The sequence below is a fragment of the Papilio polytes genome, unplaced genomic scaffold, assembly GCF_000836215.1.
Source record: "Papilio polytes unplaced genomic scaffold, Ppol_1.0 DF823688.1, whole genome shotgun sequence".
In the NCBI taxonomy this organism is placed as follows: Eukaryota; Metazoa; Arthropoda; class Insecta; order Lepidoptera; family Papilionidae; genus Papilio; species Papilio polytes.
In genome coordinates, this window is record NW_013525516.1 from 195,352 (window position 1) to 217,825 (window position 22,474).

The 22,474-nt window shown below is 34.3% G+C and overlaps 1 protein-coding gene across 4 annotated transcripts in view; it reads left to right on the forward strand.

Annotated features, from left to right (window-relative positions):
* The first annotated feature begins 4,857 nt into the window (after positions 1-4,857).
* Positions 4,858-22,474, forward strand: part of LOC106104378 (fasciclin-2) — a 74,939-nt gene continuing 57,322 nt past the window's right edge. For all 4 annotated transcript variants that reach the window (XM_013284416.1, XM_013284417.1, XM_013284418.1 and 1 more), the window contains exon 1: positions 4,858-5,324. In XM_013284416.1, the coding sequence (XP_013139870.1) occupies positions 5,258-5,324 (67 nt within the window). In that variant the 5' untranslated portion in view covers positions 4,858-5,257. The remainder of the gene's footprint in view (positions 5,325-22,474) is intronic.

Below are 22,474 nucleotides of genomic sequence, written 5' to 3' on the forward strand. Positions count from 1 at the left end.
ATGACAACATGTGTCATGTCACAATGACAACAGGACGACAGGATTTATAGAAGGGAGAGAGATTTAGTTGTAGATATAGTAATAAAAATCAGATTGGAAGGATTAGATCACATAAAAGCAATATGATTTGAAACTTGGTTTCACAATATGCAATGCCATATTTATTGTCTTACTACTTAAGTGTTCTCCGTGAAACAGAAATCTCTACTACGGAAACCATACATTATGTCTGTGAGCCATCTTTGTGGAAAACGTTATAACTTGATCGGAAAATACAGAACATAGGTCGCTATTTACGTAATGTAAATGATCCAGGCCGCCTTTATATCAACATCGATAGAAGTCCGGGGCGAGCAGACGACCTATTTAATTGCAAAGCTATCGTCGCCGAGGCGTTCACGTGTGCCACATTCAACTAACCCACTTCATTTCAATCGCCTTCCGGGCCGCAAACCTCATATCTGCAGAATAGAAATTAATCTCCGCTATCTCCTTTTGTTTTCAAGCTTACATCCAAAACCTCGTTTAACTTGGAACGTTTGATGTTAGCAGGCTTTGACACTTATGCTTACACAGACTACTCATATCTTTTAACTAACTTAGAAATTTTTAACTGACATTTTGGGTCCAAATAATTCATACAGTCAAGTTTATATCGGTGTGATCCATTTTCAAAAATTTAGGTAACTGCTATAAACATATAGCGATAAAATTATTTTATTTAATTTAATCGGAGCTTTAATAATGTCAAGTGTTTAATCCACATAGTTGGATGTGTGCGATATGCATACATCTGATCGTTGAGTTTTAATCCGGCCGTGACCCAATTATTTAGCGCTTATCTACATTTTACGGTAGGTCTTGGTATTTCGTGCCAAGACTCGCGTGACAACTACCATAAACAATTCATTAACTTTTTTACACTACTTTATTTGTTGTACGTAGTTTAAACGACGGTAAGTTTAATTAAGTATAAGTCTTGGGTGAAAATGAAATATGAATAGTTTATTTCGATAATATACTTTTTTTTACGCCTTTTTGAATTCATTAGCAATTATACATGTGTGAATATTGCTAAATTAATAAAGGTAATAGATTTATATAATTTTAACTCTTGCTTTTGTTCACTAAGAGTATAAATTATTACTTTCATGTATCATTATATATTGTGTAACAAACTAAAGTTTCAAATGTTACAGATGTAAGACACCAGAGAAAACGCTGAGGGAGCCATAAGACTCTCGGGCAGTAGTCGCCAGCGTGTAATTCAAATGATTTACGCAACGTAGCTGTTCCCGCAGTAGCTTTCAATGTAGTCACGCCGGAATGAAATGTGAATAATGGACTGCGAACGCACGAGGAATCGTAAATCGCCTCCTAATGATAGCTACGACTTTCTTCATATCACATCGCATAAATCTCCTTACGTCGATTTAATTAAGCCTAGGTGGTGATCAAGTTTTGATTGTCTTTTGACATCACATCAACAAGATATTCGACGCATCTAAAATTGTATTCCCTTAGACATTCGATTGTCTCAAGACCCCGGGGTGCGATGCCCTCAACAAAGAAACAACAAAACGTACTCGAGGGCTGTTGTGTAATAAATCAAACGCACGTCATAAATACAGTACTCCCTTTTAGGGTAAGAAGTGTCGCATTTTCCAAGTCATAACGTGGATCTCACTAATGCAGTCTCTCAATGTCCCGCGCCCTCAAGTTTGCGGCTTCCAAAGGGAACGACTGGAGCGTGAATTCCTTTCCGTACTCAATTAAGTTTGGAAGTCATATATTTAAATAAGGCAGCATATTAAAACAGATTGGTACCGATTGAAATGTATTTGTTTAAGCGACAGTGATTACTGATTTATTGGTTACAGTAGCATTTATTTTATTTAAGAAAACAAGTAAAGCTCCTACTAACCACTCCAGATTGTAATCGATGCCAGATTACTAAACTTATAAAAACTTAAAGATAGGTAAGTAGAATACTAATTATGGCAAATTATTAATGTGCCTACGAAATATCAGAAATGCAAAATATCAGTTATTCATATCTAGAGACCGGCATCAACAGATCGTTGTTCTGTACTATCATAAATTTAAATTCACTTGCTTAAAGGTTATAAATAATAGGTGACATCGTTATCAGTAACCAGAGAAGCTTATAATTCGCTTTTCGCAAATCACACGCACGACTAACGCCGCATATTGCTTTATTTAGAATTTTGTAATATCCTGGCCGCCTCACCTTAACGATATTGGTGATTTCAGAGGGCAGTGTGCCGGCACTAATCCGCCGGGACATCGCATGGGGCTGAGCCCATCCCTCGCCAACGTCGGCATGAGCTAAACGGGGTCGCTTGTATAAATTACGTGTTAATGTGTGTGTAAATACGCTATCGATACCAATTCGCTGTGATACATCGATACTTTTTAGGTATGCACTAGCTAGTGATGTTCCCTTCAATATCAACTAAGTATGTGCACCGATATAGCCTTCACGGATATCCACTTGTATTAGAGTATTAAAACAGTAACAAATAACGTTACATAATTAGAAATTGACGACAATATCTTTGTTGGGTTTCACATAACAATTTGTTTATTTGATTAAATGACGATTACAACACGGATAGGACATTGTAAACTCTACAATGTTGTAATCTCTAGTTAATAGGCCTTTTTACGATATTTGACAAGCTTCTAGAATATTTTGTCATATATTGCCAGCGTCGGTTTTTCCGTCCAGATATGGCGTGGGGGCCTTCAAGAAAAGAGTGAAAGAGTATTTATTAGGGTAGCGCGTACCATCTTTAGATCAAATCTTCACTCTCAGTCGGTGGAATCGTGGTCAAGCGCTAGCTTAAAAACTTTAAAAAAAATTATTGACCTCTATATTTCGCGACAGGTTTAAACAAAAAAAGTAACATAAAACATTACCCGCTATACAATTATAAGCTTATCGCATCGTTAGCAGAAAGATAACTCTTTTCCAGTCTTAACTCTAAGAGAGTTATCTCGCTTACCAGTACAACTAACTTTCAATATATAATAATTAATTACTTTTTTCTTTGTGTACAAAGTGTAAATAAATAAATAAAAACATCTTGTAACATAAAATATTTTTTGCAGTAAGATTTAACGGTTAAATCAACATAAATAACACCCAGATATTTTATTCTTATGATAAAAAGCTATATTAAATTCTACAAAGATTCTATACAAAAATACTAGTATTTTGGTTTCCTTCGACATAAAGCATAGAGCTGCATTTTCCTGCTGAATCAAACTATTGTTCTATTTAAAAACAAATGCTCATGTAATATTCAAGTTTATCTCCGTCCACGTTTCAAAGAAGCAGAAAACGCGTCCACATACAGCATAGAGTAACAACTATTATTAGAGAATAGGCGGATTGCATTTCCCGACAGTATGAAATCTCTAACAAAGAGAAATAGTCGTTTGTTTGTGCCATGATTTGTGTTTTATAATTTATGCAGCAGAGCCACTCAGAGTACGAAAGATCTTTTAAAACTAAATCGTTGTTCGAACATTCGTATGCCTGAAATGAAATGGGAACACTGCTTACGTTTCAAAGCTTTAAGACAGGTGAAAATTATATAATAATTCAAACTACTTATTCTATTACGTACATGGCAAGATTTATTTACTATGCATTTTCATAAATCCGTAATATTACTAGTCTTACTAATATACTAATATTATAAATGCGAATGTTTGGATGGATGGATGTTTGTTAGAGTTTTTAGCCTCTACTACTGAACTGATTACGATGAAATTTGGCACAGATGTAGAGTATAGTCTGGAAGAACACATAGGCACATATTCTTTCGGTCAGAGTCGCTGGCGACAGCTAGTCGTTTCATAATTTATTATTCGTACAGTTTTTAGTAACTCATTCTTCCATATGAATTTTCACTTGATGAGATCGTTGGTTAAAGCCAAATCCCCCGTATCCATTTTTAAACGGAATTATTCGCAAATTTTAGCAACTGGCTGGAAAATAAACAGTAGCTCGACGGCGGGGGTTTTATTTCGCGACTTGACGATAAGTGAGACTGTCGACGGAAGCCGGGAGCGGACAAACGAAGCCTACGCCGACACTTTAGAGTTAAGTTAATGCAACCGCTAATAGATTGAAATGTTTGACATTTACAGCGTTCTAATTATTGCTATGTTTATTAGTTAAACCGCTGTTAAGTGGGTAATATCTTTTGCTTGGACTTTTTACATTATTTTTATGGGAAAATGTAATCATACGTAGTTATAGTTTGTCGATTTTTTCTAGTACAACAAAGTTAATTACTTCTCCTTGTTTGTCTATTTTCTGTCAAGATTATGAAATACAATATCTCCTTTTATTTTCGATTTTAGGAAATTGGAATCGGCATAAAGAACTGACGTAGGGGTTACTCGAATAAATTAATTGAAAGGGGATGAGGACTGGCCCTTGTTTTGACTGCGCAAATAGAATTAAAAACGTACACCCCATATTCCAATAACCGCTCTATTAGGCAATTGCTGCCATGAGCCCTGTCTACTAGACTGGAATGTTGACAATGGATGACCAAATGAAATTATTTTTCGAATTTACGTTTGATCAAACGAAAGGCTACGAAGTGATTAACTTGGTCGTTTATTTTGTCGTATTTCTCATATCTTCCATACCTGCATTTTAATGGAATTGTAATTTTTGGTTTTAGAATAATACAGAATATATCATGGTTTTATTTGAAATTAACGGTCCAATAAATGTATTCCATTCCATCGAAGTTGTATGACCAATGGCGCCTATAGCTTAGTTCCTTATTCGTTCGTCACCGCGGTATGTCGCTCGTGTAGCAACAGTTCGGCTTCGCGCTCGAGTAGGACGGACGTACGCAGCTCTGCCGCCGCACAGATACTGCGATACGAAACAAGTTTGACATTCTTGTCTTCTTCGAATCTTCAATCACAGTAAAGCATCACGATGAACTTGAGTGAACAATTGAGAATAACATTATTTTCGACATTTTGGAAACGTTAAGGACATTTGTTGTGTAATTTTGTGGATTACCTTTTTATCTACTTGATCTCGAATAAACAATATCAGCGTAGGTGTAACTAATCGCAAGTGTTATACTTTATTGTTTTTAAACAAAGGACAAGGGCATTTGAAGACTCTGGGTTTAAATTTCTGTTGTTTTTCTTGTTTATGAGAACGTAAACTAGTATCGTGTTGAAAAGAGACAAAATGAGGGCCACGCGAGTAAGAGCGACAGGTGTGGCGGCATTAGCAGTCTTCTTGGCAGTTGTAACAGGTAACTTATTGTTTAAGTACTTAATTTTAGTTTTAAACTTAATATCCAACTTAGTATTAATTTAATATGATGCTTACTCTTAATGTAAACTATGAAATAGGTTGGTTTTTGAAAGTTGCTATTAATCAGCATAGGTATAAATAATGAATCATACATATTTTTTGAGGTTAGAATGTAAAGTACAGTGTATAAGTTATGCTACAATTACAAGTGATAAATTAAAAAAGTACTTTTTATGACTACCAACCTTGAATTAAGTTAGTCTCGTATCTAAATAAAATTACCGACATAATTATTTTTAAGAAGTTTTAAAATCAACCAAAAGTTGAGTTACAGTTAAGTTACTTAACCAATTAATCTTATCTGATTTGAATTAGATATTTAGGAATAAATATTTAAATAAAGATTATATTTAACACAGAAGGGATAAAAAATTGTAAAGACAAGTGTAATTAACTAATGCTTGGAGTCTTTTGGGGGGTTATGCGAAAACCGTTGCCGTCCGTTAGTTGTTCAACAGGGCAGTAACACGACACGGCTACAGACTAGGTTTCCTGGAACAATTGAGAATTCTGCCACATTCGTTCTGGACGCGTCCATGCGTTACTTTCTCACCCGAACGCCAGCGAATCGATCGAATGGAAATATCGCATCCGCTCTTTTGTTCAACAGCAATTTGAATAATGGGCTAATGATTGCTCCGCGTATGATAAAGCTTTGTAATTTTACATGCAAATTTCGCGTAAACATAAATGTTCGAAAATATATCCATACTGTGTTTCACAATCATGGTTGTATCAATCATTAGTCTGCAAGCACACTGGGATGTATTTGCGCTGGTAGTAATCAAGCACCTAGAACCTAGTTATGTGACTAACTCTCAAGTAGAATGGCGGAGATACCCGATTCAACTCATCTGGTTAAGAAAAAATTAAGTTTTTAACGAGTAACGCTCACTTATAGACTCTACAAAATTAATAAATGCATTATAATCTGCATTGTGAAGTGAAGAACCTTGCACGAACCTTACATTTCAGTGTCTTGTGACCTCGGATATCTATCTGTTGTAAAAGGTCAACGTGAGTTCAAATTTTTCAACTTTGTCCAGCTACTCGTACATTTCTGATACTGAATTAACTAAAACATCATACGAAAAAGATAAGAAATTAAGTAAGAAAAGGATTGGATGAGAAAGTGGATTTGACGGTGGAGAAGACGCATAGGAAGGGGGAATATATTTATGTGCGTCTCCTCTTCCGTCGATTTAGAGTTGGCAACGCATCTGCAATTGTCTATGGATAGCGGTCGCTTCGTCATTTTGTCGGACTTAGGTGGCCGTTTGCTATAAAAAAAATATCTATTAAAATATGTAAATATTGTAATTTCTTCATTATCTCGTCCAATATTACAAAGTATAAAGATCGCAGTAATTCATATTGTATTCCAATCAAGTTTGTCGCAACTGCGTGAATCCCGCTCTAATGCTGTATACATGCAAATTGAACGCATCAGCGGTGTCGTTACCCTTAGCTGTATGCAGTTAACGCGCTCACAAGCTGTCATTATGACTATGTGCCAGCTATTCATACAATCATCATGGTTCCTCCGAAGACATCTAAATGTATAAAGTCTGCCAAGTCAAATATTAACTGCTGAATATCTGGATATCCTAAGATTATGGAGTTATCAAGAATGAAAGTTCTACAAACTGACGCCCAAATATTGGCGTAATGTTTCTAAAACAATACGACTCCAGGTTATTCTAAACCCAAAATTAGCAACTCGTTGAAAACAAAGATGGAGGAGTTTCACCCTGCATCGACCAGCATTTGTAGAAAGTCTAATTTCTAGGAGGTATTTGGTACTGCAACACATTTGGTAAGACATTCCAACTTTGTGTTGTATCCAAGAATGCAGGCAAGAGTGCGTTGGTTTTAATTTAAAAAAGGTCGGAGTGCGCCTCGTTAAAATGGTAAAGTATACTTTTGTAGTAACGGTGTAGCTGTGATGTGGGTCACCGTGATGAATCACACGAACACACATAACACATATCACGTACCGGACCACTTACGTGACAACAAACTACCGCACACGTGGTATGATGCCTTGGTACAGAGTATCGTAAAACTCAAAGCAGAATGCAGTAAATCAAACGTAAAACAAGATAAATCGATACTGCAGTTTAATAAAGTACCTTCATATGAAATATTCTGACTAATATTTCTAAATGATTAGCTAAAGCATTTTAAATGAGTAAAATGTGTTATTTTAATTTACAAGAATCAGCATAATACAAGGTCTTCTCTGATAGGAATTGTAAACAGCGGTTGTGATTCTTATTTTCTTTGCACGTAAGTTGTAAGATGGTGAAATTGACAGGGGTCAGTGTACCAGGGGAGCAAAATTCTTGGCAAGTTACCTTTTACATAAAGAATTCCAAACACAAACCGTAGTACAGAGTTAGACTTGATTGAGATAAATGACGAGCCATTATCTACTAAGGTTTATAGCTCGTAAGTATTTTACTTTACTACTAAATTTTTGTTATTAGACAAAACTAATATACGTCATATAAAATTAAATCAGAATGGATATTAAGAGAATATGCATTACTATTTATGTTGGTGACTGATATCCAGAGATATGTTATCTTGTGAAGCAGGTAGTCCCTACAAATACGATTCGATTTATCGGAGGTGAAATATGTTATCTGTGCGAAACTATGTTATATCCACACGTTTTATACTACAGAATTAGAACAATATCGTACGCTTTGAGGTTATATCTTTTGTGTAAATACCACATGATAAAAAAAAACATTTGACATTCAATGACTAAGATCAATTGAATTTTAAACAGAACAGATGTAACAACTAAACAAACGGCCTTCTCGAATTTGAGATACAATTTACTTGTAATATGAATTTCATCTAAGTTATATAGATAAGTAAATCCAAGAATAATGACAGACTTGCACGTGATAATCAGTATCTTTGCCTACCTCTAGAATAATGGCGTAAGTGCTTGTTTATATAAATTGGTTGATATTTATTGGGTCGCCAAACGAACCATTCGACCGTATATAAATTGAAAAATAACTGTTTCCTTGCGCACTAATAACATGCACGACATGAGTCATGCATTTCAAGGCTGTGGAGAGATGGAGGCAAATATTTATACAAGATGAATCTACATAAATATACATCTTAAAACATTGATAACGTTAGAGATTATTTTAGATTTCGATTTGATCATTTATACAAGTAATAGCTGACCATAGACGTTTAACATTTTTAACTCAACTGCTCTGTAACCGGTTTGCAAACTTTAGTTTACATAGTCATCATACATTGGCTAATGCGTCAAAACAAATAATAAGACGTGATGTTTTCAAATTGTATCTTTTTTGTCCTGGGGCTACTTTATACTGGAGGTTGACAGTGTTAATTAAAAGCAAACGCAATCTTGAAAACAATTTCTCCATACATGATGAATGAATGATTGACAATGTTTTCTATTGAAACAACACCAAGAAGTAAAAAGGTAAAAAAAAAAATCAAGTATTGAGAAGAACCAATTAAATGAAAGATGTAAGTGATATTACAGACGTGCTATTATCTAATGTCATTATTGAATTTTAATGCAGACAGTTTCTGCATAAGATTTTAGGAAAATCTTAGGAAAATGTTTACTATCCAGAATTCGCTTACTTTTAACGATATGAGATTAGGTAATATTCTTGCGCAAAGCGGTCGCTTGCATCCCAACTGCATTACCGCAACCAATGAAAATATTCTACTGAATAAATCCTAGCTTATCTTGAAGTTTTTCGATTTAAAAATTCTTATTATCTGTTTGTTTATGCTCTGAGTTTCTGTATATATGGTAATGCAGAATATGGTCTCATTACATCACAAGGTAGTTTATATTTCTTTCTCAGGATAATATTTTTCGTGTCAACGTTGTGTTTCTCTCTTTATTTTTGCAGTTGCAGTATCTAATGAAAGTGGTATTTCTAAACATCATGCTGTAAAGCATTTGTCATTATTAACACAATTTTTATCATATCTCGTTTCCATTGTAGCTTATGTTTTGTATTTTTTATGTCGTGACGTCATTATGATTCATAAGACTACGTCGATTTCATTCAAGACAACTCCATATTACATTCAATGTACTTTTTAAACCGTCTATTATTAGACATTTTGAGGACATTCGAATCTTAGTTCAAATTAAAAACTATTCTTTTAAATCAAGGTTATATTTAAATGGTCACCGATTTTATTTAATTTACTATATACGTAGGTACTAAAGAGTATGAAAATATGAATCTGATGTGAGCTAATAATAACGTTAATTTAAAACACGGTCATTTTTTTTAGTAAATCACTAAACTTTCACTGAAACCAGACGATAAAATTAATTTGGCTCGTGCTGATTCCATTTAGAGTTGAATTATGACACATTAAGCCAATAAGCCAGCTCTAGCCGGTTTTCAATAATGTAAATTTCCGTCTGCAGAGTGCATCTCGAAGTAATATCGCTTTCGTACAGCTTCTGAATTCTTGATAACCGGCTTTATCGTGTTGTAACCGGTTTGCGGCGGACGGGAAGCGGGGACATTGCGAATATTTTCCCGACAATTTCACTCAGGTGTCGAGTTTTTGTTGTTAGAACCGGACCCTACGCTCCCCGGTTTTTTCTTTTCTTTTGTTTTGCTTTCCTACGTTGTTTTCTTGTATAGTTTTAATTGTAAAATAGGGTTTCCTGCTTCATTTTACATGTTGAATTTTTTACCACGTTTTTTTTATTTGCTGTATTGTTATAGTTTTTAATTGCACTGGGATATTATTGAATTGTGGCGTGCAATTTACTAAGTGAGCGTAGTGATAAACTGAAGTTAGTTTTATTACCGTGATATTACACTCGTGTCAGTCGTTAGATAGATTAACAATCCATTATTTATAAATGCTTACTGTTTTATGATCTTAACCAGTCCTATCTTTTATAAAAGAATCATAAGACACACTGCGTCAATATCTACTCCATTTTAAATTGTTAATATTGATTGTGCACAATACTGAATTCCCGAAATCTCTACTGTAAGTGTAACCTGGCGAGCTTGTAAAGTCTACTTTTATATCTAAAGAAGATATATCTTCACACATAAGGGCGATCTAAATTCCTTCTTCGTTTCTTTTGGTTTAATTAAATTATTTATGTTAGGTATATTATTTGAAAAATAGTGAGGAAATTTTCTAGTTTTACTTAGTTCTTGCTAACTCATTGACATATTTACTAGTTAAACGGTCAAAAGGAACTGCTCCACTTACGGAAGTATTAAGTAATAGGCAAAAAAGCTTAGCAAATCTTAAATAGGCCGACATACTTATGAATTCGACGAGTTAATCAAATCCAATATTCATTCGTATATTAATTTGCAAATACATCTTATGTTTTTGCTTTTTATTTGAGGATGCAATGTTATTCAATTATGATGGAAATTCAAAAAGAATATGTGACTCAAGACTTAGATGGCAACATTGTTTTTTAAACGACAGTTTTTGTTAGATTATTTTAACGGTGAAATACTAATTTTAATACCAAAAAGTGTTACAAAATGAATGTATTATTAAAGTTTAAAAATGCGAGAAAACAACTGCAATTAAACATTGTATTCTAAACCAAACAACAGTAGCTGTTATTTAAGTTTCATAAAACTTGTTGCATTTAAAGACAGGTTTGCCGGAGCGCTGGCATCGCCCATCGGAAACAGACTGTGTCGAACGAACCGGACTGACGACCGAGTGGCCGCCACTGGCCGCGGATCCGCGGACCTTGACGCTTCGTTGTTTGACGTTTTAAAACAAAACTATATCAGGGTTGCCATTTGATGATGAAAATTTACATAAAAATGACCGAAGTTTGTATATAATATACATTGTCTTCAAGTAATTTACCACTTAGGTGATTAATTGCAGAAAAACTAAAAATTATTTGCATAGCAGAAAAAGGGGAAACAGCGCTAGTTTTCTTTTTCTTTTCACGCGGGCGGAGACGCGACCAACAGCTAGTACTATATGTTTTAGTAAAGGTATATCTAAGCGGAGCAAATTAGCTGTGAACAAACAATACTTAAAGGAGAAATGTGATAATTTGCTCGGTGTTTTCCCACAGATGGAATATATTTAAGCCTCTACTATTTCTCACTATTGTTTCGGACGTTGTAATTGCTCGTGCTTGCGATTTCTTGCGATGTTCCGTCGTCGCTGCACCGTTGCATTTCGCTTTGCGGTCATTGTTCTCGCCTCTAACAATACGCGTAAAACTGAGAAACGATCATATGTCGAGTTTACTATTCAATATTTTCTTTACAATTTTTTGCTAATTTTGTTTGGGTACAAGTAATTTAATTTCTGTCCAAATATTTGAAAAGTTTAACTTAAATCATTTCTTTCGGTAATTTTTTTAATCTGCAAATAGATCAAGAAAATCCCTAAGTTCATTAGTATAAAACGCAGTAATTTAGTCCGATTAAAATTTTTCAATCAATCTCTCTCGACTCATTTTACAAGAATAACATTTTACGATTCATTAGCGTCCCAGGCTGCGGTTATTTTGGCCCACAAGTGGTCTGATAAATGCAACGGACAACATAATTCAAACTGCACCATCACTTAAATTGAGTTAGAGCATTAACCGAGCAGGGATGGCGCTTACGTAATTATTTTATAAATAGCTGTTGACCATAGCTTCGCAAACAATCGGAAAAAACTATGGCACAGTTGCCATGGATTTTTCATCTGTATATACTCGTACAACGTGAATCTCTTCCAATCCCTAAAATTAAGGAAGGGCCGTCAATAAAAAAATGCCGTGTGAATTCAACATTGTTTTATCGTAGATTTTATGTAAAAAAACACATACATGTTAGGGAATAGATCCATATAAGTTTTGATAAAATTCATTGCCTCTTTCGTGTTCTAAGCCTATTCAATGATAGTTGTTACTGAATTCGAACGCAACGAAATAGTGTGGCGTAAACATGAACAAAGGGGATTTTTAAAACTAGAACTGTATTAATCCAGTAACAGGCGATGGGATTTGATTTCGTTTGGCAATGGAATGAGTTTATGTTTTATGTTTTGCTCTACATTAATTCCGTAAACATTGTTTAATCTTTCGTTTTGGATAAGCATTTAAAATTACGAAGTACGTTTGTATTGTGTAAAACGATTACGAAAAGAATGAAAGTAATTTATTTCAAAATGGGTACATTACGCTTGTTTATCTCTGAAAAAGAACAAACAATAATATTTCGCTTACCGTTTTCCTTTTATTTTCTTATAATTCTATAATTCTTCTATAATTCTTCTAATTTCTTAAGAGAATATTATTAAAAATGTAAACTTTATTGTCTATAAAAAGGTGAAATTGTATAGAAAACGGGTAAAGCGTTAATATTCAAAAGAATTAGAACACTACAATATTCTGAAACATTTACTTAGCTGGTTCTAGCTACTAAAGTATGCCAGACAAAATATTTTTCATCGCCTGTCTTGTTATTTCTTCCGCATAAAAGTGAAAATTGATATTAAAATGTAGTGCAAGTTGCATGATTGTTCTATCATCATCGAATAAAGTTGGCAATACGCCAGCATGTACTCAACCCACATTCACCCTCAAAACAAGGTTCACGAACTTTGGACGTTTCCGCATATTACCAGATATCGCAAAGTGTTTCCATGTTACTAAAACTGATTCACATTTTAGTACTTGAAACAATATGGTGTTTATGCAAGATTGCAACAGAAATTAAATTACATTATTTAATTTAACTATTACTTCAATATGACGAGTAATGAATAACGTAAGACCTGTCATGATGTATGGATTTGAATGTTGGGCAGTAAAAGGAACGGATTTAAGGAGACTACATGTGACAGAAATGCGAATGTTAAGATTGATGTGTGGGGTAACACGAATGGATAAGATACGAAATGAGTATATAAGAGGAAGTTTGAGAGTAGCCCCAGTAGTAGAGAAGGTAAGGAGTAAAAGGTTAACATGGTATGGGCATGTTATGAGGAGAGATGAATCGCATGTTACAAGGAGACCGTTAGTTATGATTGTGGAAGGATACATTGGTAGAGGTAGACCTAGAAAGAGATTGATGGATTGCGTAAAAGGTGACATGATCAAAAAGAGAGTGATGACCGAGATGACGTATGATAGAGTAATGTGGAGGACAAAAACCTGCTGTGTGGACCTTACGGGAGTAGCATAAGCAGAAAGATGATGATGACTTCATTACGACGAGTTTAGAAAGAACTCCAATGTTAAGGAAGGCTAACCTTTACGTATTAACGTACCATTTAAATAAAATTGTTGAGGCCATACTTACGGTAGAGCGGGCGCACACTTTTGATTAAACTATCGCACAAGTATTGTGCAATTAATTGTTTTGCACCCCGTTGAATAGGCGTTTAGTTGCACAACTAAAAATCGAGTAGTGTTCGCATATAAGGTCATAGGAATCAAAGCGCGACTCAACAGTTGTACGATAGTTTCGTCAAAGGTGTGGGCGATCTTACTGTTATATTTTCTCCTACATACATCATACATTATCCTCAATGACAAACATAACAATACAAGGTGATACATATCCGTTTGAAAATACAAAGCGCGTTTATGAAATATTCCTTTGGCATAGTGACTTGAATTTCTTTTGTGTAAGTAACCCTTTAGCGAGATATAACAAAAGACCCGCCTTGTGTAAACATGCGGAGCACAGTCCAATCCTCGCAAAGGACATAACATAGTCATATAAATAGCTTGTAGAAATATTTATTTTACTTTAAAGTCTAGTGAACCGTAAATAATTGCGCCTATCATAAGAGACCTTGTGGTATTTGCTGTTACTGATAAATGTAGTCCAGTAGTAGTTATACAAGGGATATATCACACTAAAAACACCGAACATTTGTTGAAAACCATTCGTTCTTTTTTAATAAAGTAGCGAAAAAGTAAAAAACATTTTTTATTCTATCTGATGAAAAGATGAGAAAAGTATCGTATCTCGGCCACGTGCTCAGGCATGACAGATATGATCTCCTCCAACTCATCTTGATGGGAAAAGTTTCCGGCAAAAGGAGTGTTGGTCGTCGTAAGAAATCGTGGTTACGCAACATCCGAGAGTGGACAGGAATTGCGAGTGCCGCCCAACTGTTTCGCCTCGCAAGAGACAAGATCAAATTTGGAGAACTGACCGCCAACCTTCGCTAGTCGGAGAGGCACTTTAAGAAGAAGAAGATTCTATCTGACTACCTTTAAAAGTTCAGTGATGATATTATCATATTTAATTTTATAAGACTTATAACATTTTATTTTCACGGAAATTGACAACATTCACAGTAAAAAATACATAAGTGGTTATTAGCAAAAGCAAACTATTGGAATAAACTTCAATTCATTTACTTCTATAAACCAGAACGCTAAGCAGATTCAGTGATTTCAAGTGTAAAATACTCGGAACTTCATTTTCAATAAATATAAATCTGTTTGAATTAAACTTGATGCAATATTCACATTACTTCGGACGTAAAATGTTTATGCATGGTTATGGTTTAGTTTTATTTTACGTAAGTTACAAAAAACAACATTAATTCTTGAAATGCGTTTCCGAACTACGTAACTTGAGATTTACTCCTTTGAAATTTAGGTTAACCTAACACTAATGATTCGCTAGGTAATGATAAAACAAATGGAAACTTCAGCAACCTAGGTTTAGTCCAGTACTGTCTATCAATGCGGTATATCCTAAAGTACTCGGTATTTATTTTGGCAAGTCGGGCACAAGCGTACTCTTCCGTCTAATATGAAACATCGGGCACATTATGATTGCCTAGTATTTAGGACTTTCAAAATAATAAATTGCAATAAAATAGTCCCTTAGAAGCATTCGGTAGATGACTAATAGCGCCCTCATTTCCATTTTAAAAACTGTCATTCGTCTTGTTAAATAATCGTTTCACTTAGTGTGAGTCAACTATCAACACATTCAATGCTACATGACTTTCATGTACTAAAGTGGACTCGACTTGTTAGCAGTGAGCGTGTTAATAAGTGTCGTCTGCTTTGGGCAACGTTATTGACATTAATGAGGAGTACGTCCGGTGGCCGGTGGCTGGTGTGGATGACGTATCATGTTACTCAGCAAATAAAGGGGACAACAAGGGCCCGCTGGTCACAGGAACTCGAAATTTTGATTAGTACTAATGGATATGCGCTGATATAATTTGAAATACAATATCACCGTTTCAATTTTGGTTATTTATTTGTATTGGGGTTCGAGAAAGAAATTATAATATCTTTGTAAGTACTGAATTTACTTTAATCGAAACCTATAAAATTACAAATTTAAATTAGAGCTAACAATGTCTATAAATATCTAAAACATTTTAAATAACAAGGCCTAATAAATATTGTAATGGTCACAACGGGGTTAAGACTTAAAACCCCATAACTGCCGCTTAAAGATGGCCAGAACAATTAATTTAATGAAACAAAGGAAGTTCTATAGAGATGTAAGAAGAAAACAGACACGAACAATACCAGAGGGAGGGAGTCTTTCAGTTAATATTGAACATATGATACAAATCCTCCCGTTTCCAAAGTTTGTTTCGTGGGTTCATCGTCACTTGTAAATTAAAGGAGACATTTTCTTAATTGCCACAATTACAGATGCGCCACGGCCGCATTCCCGGACCCGGCTTTGTGACTAAATGAGGCATAAATCGTCGTGTATTCTAAATTCACTAGTTACGTATCAGACCGACAGATGGTCTTTTGTTCGGAACGGACGGTTGGAAAAAAAAGATGTCAGTGTAGACACGTGTTACGAACCGCTCTATTGTTTTTGGTGTCTCTTTCAAAATGTTGAAAATTCATTCACACTTTTCTTTGTATTTCATGAGGAACAGTATTAGAGTATGACGAGGACCTTGTAAATTATAGATTTCATCTGGAATAGATGGTATTTCCCGTTAGACCGTATTGTCTACCGATCAAGCAATGAGATAAAGATAATACATCTATTAAAATTAACGAAATTTGCTGTCTGTACTCACAATAATAAACATTATTATTATTTATTAATATTCATCTTTAGAAAAGTGTAAGACGATTATGAAAGTTAAAAAACTCTTAAGCGGACTATACGAGTTATCCCATATACCTGCATCGGTCGTCGCGTGTCGCAGTTTTTATAAAGGACGGGAGGAAGCAACATTCCAAGCTATTTAATACCTTTTATTGTGACCTCAAACGTGATTTAACCTTTCTACCACCATGCGGTTAGGGGAGAGTGGGGAGAGTTGGGCGTTCTGATCTCATAAGAAGTTCTTTTTTGTTCCGTGTTTGAAATTTTCTTCGCATATAATAAAGTTCTAAAGTATTTACATTGTTGAGAATGGCTATTCATAAAATACTTTGGCAGTTTGACGTGAAAGATTCTGCACAAGAAATTGATATTTAAAATAATTTTCATGTCGTTATTTAATCTTACATCTTATAAATGTAAAAGTTTAAATGGATGGATGTTTGTTAGAGTTTGTAGCCTAAACTTCTGAACGGATCTGGGATGAAATTTGGCATAGATCTATAGCATAGGAGGCTAATTTCTTTTGTTTTCTTTTAATTCCACGCAGACAGTGTCGCGGGCGACAGCTAGTTAAGTAATAGTTACTTAAAACTTGTCTGTAGATATATGCTGTTATTTAATTTGATGTAATGTGATATTTCCGTCCTATAGTTATGCCTTATCGGGTTTTATTTTACCTATCAACCGCACGACCACTAACAACACAAAGAGAAAAAAACAAAGGAAGTAAACAAAGGCGCGCGTGATGTAGAGGGTATTCCACGGGAGATCATTCAGAAGCCATTGTGCTGTCCCCGTAAGACAGTTACGTAGGGGATTTTGACCGGACCGCCTCATAAATGTTACGTTATTTCACTTTTACTACCACCATTATATTATGGGCATCAAAATGAATTATGTGCATTGTTTAACTTCGATTCCCCTTTGTAATAGAAGTTTTCTCTTATTTATTTCATTGAGTTATGGGTCTAAGACGGGCGCTAATTAACCAAAACTTGCTTTTTACTACAGATGAACGCAAAGAAGCAAGATATAGTAAGGTCTAACAATGTTGTATATAATATCGAAATACTGTGACTAATTAAAATTTAACTTATATATATCGATGACGGCACCGACCAGTTTCAGACCCTGCGGGGGTCCTTCTTCAGGGCGAGGGTTAAGTATGTATCGCGTTCGCGTCGCGCCTACTTAACCCTCGCCCTGAAGAAGGACCCCCGCAGGGTCTGAAACTGGTCGGTGCCGTCACCGGAAAAAGAAAAGTATACGTAAATAAGCCGTAAATAATTAATTATAAAATGTCTCACGAAAGTTTAAATAATTTTATATGTATCGAATTTAAGAAAAAACACTATATCATGTTATTGGTACTGAAATGACTCCATGAAACATAACTTTTTTGTAGAGTATTTTATGTTTTAGTACACGCCTTACGTCAATGTAAGACAAAGGACGAACGAATATAAAGGCGTTGACAAAGAACCTGTTATGATTCAGGGTAATAGTGAATCCTTAACAAAGACAAGAAACTGCAAGAAATAAAACCACCATTTATTGTAGTGCATCTAAAATTTATTAACAGTTTAAAAGAAACGCAGAAGCGAAAGCTTAAACCAGCTATGATGGTATAATTAAATAATAATAATTAATCATTCGATCATGTTTCAAGTGATCTTGAGCTTCAGTAACTTGATATTTTATAACAAGACGCAATGTTTCTTCTCACTAAGAGTTACGCTAATGAAAGACTCGATTATGTTATACATTCGAACAGTAAGCGCAATTAACGGAATACGGTCAGAGAACGAAATTCGACCTCAAAAATCTACCAGCTTTACGCGAATGTGTGGAAAAAGCGGTCCGCGGCGCTCTCTCGGATTCTAAACAATAAAACGACAATGTTAAAGTGGGCTATGAAATGTAGAGCTCTTTATTCTGAGTGGTATTATTCTATTTTTAGTGCAGGTATCTCGACGGTCCAGCATGGCCAATCTAGACAACCGCTCGCGCGAGTAGGGTTTTTAATAAAATTAAAAACTTTATGAATGTTCCGCGTAAATCTTCCCTTTCGGAATTAATCTAACCCGGACGTTTACAATGCCGATGAAATTTAAACCCGTTATTTTTGACGTTGAAAAAGTTGTTTCGCATAAACGTTGATAAGAAATTAAATGAAACTGTGTTTATTTTAACTGCTTTCTAGTTTCTACATTTAATAAAGTAATTTGAATTGAGTGTTCTGAGTGGTTAGGATTAAAACCAAGATGGCGGAACTGATGAAAACTCTAACACTATCGATGTAAGTTTAGATTACATAATGTATTTTATTTTTGAAAATTCATTATTAAGTTACTCAGGATTAATTGATTTAAAAGAGATTATATATTTTAGTAATAAACTCATTCGACCGAAACGATGTAGAAATTCTATGTATAAAATGTAATTTTGATGTCTTGAATGTAAATAAGTTCTTTCATTTAACTTTTAGACGGCAGTTTTAAGGTTATTCGCAATGCGGAACGCTATAAAAGCATGTATTGTATTGTTTATATCAAGCTCTTATTTTTACAGCGTCTTTATATTATTAATTTTACTATCACTTTATACAACATTTTTTTTAGTACCACTCGGAGTTACGGTGATGGCTTCGTACTTAATACTTGTATTCTAAATGCGAAAGTTTAGATGAATGGATGGACGTTGTAACCACGTAACTCTAGAAGGGATGAATCTGGATGAAATTTGGTATAGATGTAGAAGTTAGTTTGGAAGAACGCATAGGCTACTAAATAATTTTTTTTTATATCATTATTTTGGTAATTAAAATAATGAATTTTAGTAGCTAGAAATCTGATGCTGTCGAAAGTAACTGAAGATTTTTGAAGTCCCTCTTATTTGCCTTTTTATACAAACAAAAATATTTGCTATTGGCGCTGAAGAGGTTGAAAAACGGATATTAATTAACCGATGTTTATCTTAACGTCTTTCATCTCTCGAGAAAAATGCAGGGTAATGTAAACGGACCTTTTAATAAAGACTTATTTAGATATTTTCGTTACTCGAAACGAATTCAAGTGGTGCCGTTTCAAGTTTAAAATGGTTCTTTCAATGAGGTTGAGTCAGAAGTGGTGGCTGGCTGGAGTCCAAAGTGTTTTGTTTTTTATGGCCTCAGGACGGGTCTTTGCAACACTGGAGTCAGCCAAGCCGGTCAAGTGCCTTCAGGGAAATTTTTGTTTGTCTATGCGTGTACAAGTTGAAAGTTCTGCTTAGTGTAGACTATGGGATTTTGCTTGTCTTGTAAATTTTGTTGTTTTTTGTTATTTTAGTTTATGGTTTTTTCAGCAGTCAATCTCTTTTTTAGTAATTAAAAAACACGCAGTCAGTTACAAGTTTTAAATTACAAGAATCTATTTTATTACAATAGCTTATAGCTTTTATTATTAACTTGAAAATCGTAAATTTCCGATCCATCATCGAAGTTTCAAAAGTTATTTAATTCGGGCAATTCAAGGCACTTTACGAAGCAATTGCCTAAGACACCCACTGCGGACGTAAATTAATCTTATTAACGAGCAACTTCTTTAACGTTTACAATAAAACCCTTATTCGTCCATAGAACATAAAGTGGAATTAATTTTAAAGATCCACTCGACTGTCTTGTTATTGTTCATTAAGTAAACTTCGGAGTAACTACTTAGAGGTATTATTACATTAATAACAATGTAAAATAAAGCTATTGATGTTATATATTTAGAATAAGTAAATAATAAATCATTTGAAAATAAAGCGTCTTTGAAATTTAGCAAATTTGTTTTTCAATATCAATCGTGGCAGTGCTCCCAACAAATGTTTGTATTCAGAATAATTTATAATTCATAGAAAAATGTTGCGAAATATCGAAAACTAAAATATCAAACACCCTGTAACTATACGTTACAGCAGGTGGCGCTGACATTTCAATTAAGCTTTCAATTTGTAAGAACCGAAAACATGTCGTATAATGTTATATAACTTTGTTTCAGGTACTTTTCATCGAACTACTAACGTTTGACTGTTTTTGTTGGTACCTTTGTACGTACTAACTGCATACTTTGAACATTGAAGGTATGGTTCAACTTCTGCTGGCATGTCTTCTAACGAGTATAAGCTGTTCCGTATCAAGATCAAGGGGATATATGACCCAACTCTATAATCTATGGTTTAAAGAAATCCGAAGGTTGCCTATATTATAAAGTGGAAAGATTTATATTTATGTATTGAAACAACTCAAAAACTACTGAATAACTACTTTCAAAAATTCTTTGACCATTAAAAAGCTACATTATCAGTCAGTAGCATAGGTTTTTTTTACTATATTTTTTTTAATTCCACGTGCACGAAGTCGTTAGTAACAGCTAGTTTAAAACAAAAAGAAAATGAATGCGCCCTATAAATGAAGACCAGGTTTGTCAATTACTAAGGTGCTTACTTTATATAAATTTCAAGCAAAATGATGATAAACGCTTCCCTTACAAACAAAAATGGTTCATGTTCCTTTATTGCTTAGCATGCATAGCAATATTATTTCTTTAATCACTCGTGCCAAGCGGAGTCTCTAGTTAATAATTCACAAAATGTTGACAGAACATCGTAACCCTTTAAACGGACACCCATCGAACAATGAACCCGCATTATTCAACGTTTTGTGTTTACGCTCCAATGTGGACAAACACATATCATTTGTCATAATCAACTTAATGTAAAACAATTGAGATCACAAATAAATATTGAGCCCTTGTTTAAAATATGTCAAGTAATGCCGCTAAAGTGCGTATTCTACTCGACATACTTAATTATTAATTAATGGAACAAGTATTTTTTTCATTAAACATCCTGGTAACTTGTAAGAGCGGGCGCATACTTTTGACTAAACTATCGCACAACCGTTGTGCGATTGTCGATTGTTTTGCAGCCTGTTTAGTTTAGTTGCACAACTAAAAATCGAGTAATGTGCGTACCTCCATATAATCTTACAGTAATCGAAGCGAGACTAAACAGTTTTGCGATAGTTTAGTTTCAGGTGTGCGCCAATCTTCATATTTCGATAATTTATCGTAAATTATACTTCGTTTTAAATGTTTAGTGCAATTAAGTTGTTCCCGTCCAGTTATCACGAAGGTGCCTTTAAGAGCAGGGTGAATCGGCACTTATTGAACTAGCATCTATCCTTCGGCCGCGACTTCACTTAGGTTAGGTGGAATCATGGTCAAGCGCTGGTTTATTTATGTTAAAAAAAAACAAAACTAAAGATAAAACTCTTATTAAACTATCAAGATAAGTCACCCTTCGCTTCACAATATCACTGTGGAAAAATATTAATGAACTGAAGACTGCAACACAAAGTTTCATGTTTCTGATAAGTTGTTTGTAAGTTCTTTGCAACTTTGTGCACAGTTAATGGTGTAAAATTAGTTTTATAGCGGGTTTGTTTATAAAGAAGTTCATTTGAAACTTCCTTATGAAATAAAAACTTTAACTTTATTAAAATTAATAACAACATATTGTTAATTTGTATATTGTTAGGTATTACATTCTTCTATTATTTACTTCTAATAAAAGTAAGATATGGCCTTTCAAGTCAAATTATAAAGCATCTAGACCTTACCGACTGACCGCTTATTCTAAAAAAAAAAAAATACAAACATTGCAAAAATGTGTATTATATTTGCAATCATTCATCATCACTTCATTTTAACACATTCTTTTAAATGAATACGGCTCCAAATCATACTTCATACTAATATTATAAATATGAAAGTTTAGATGGATGGATGGATGGATGTTTGTTAGAGTTTGTAGCGTAAACGGCCGAACGGATTTCGATGAAATTTGACATGGACGTAGAAGATAGTCTGAATGAACACAGGTTACTTAGTTTTGTTTTTTTTTAATTCCACGCGGGCGAAAGCTCGTATAACAATAATACTTCCCGTCGATAAAAAATAGCAAA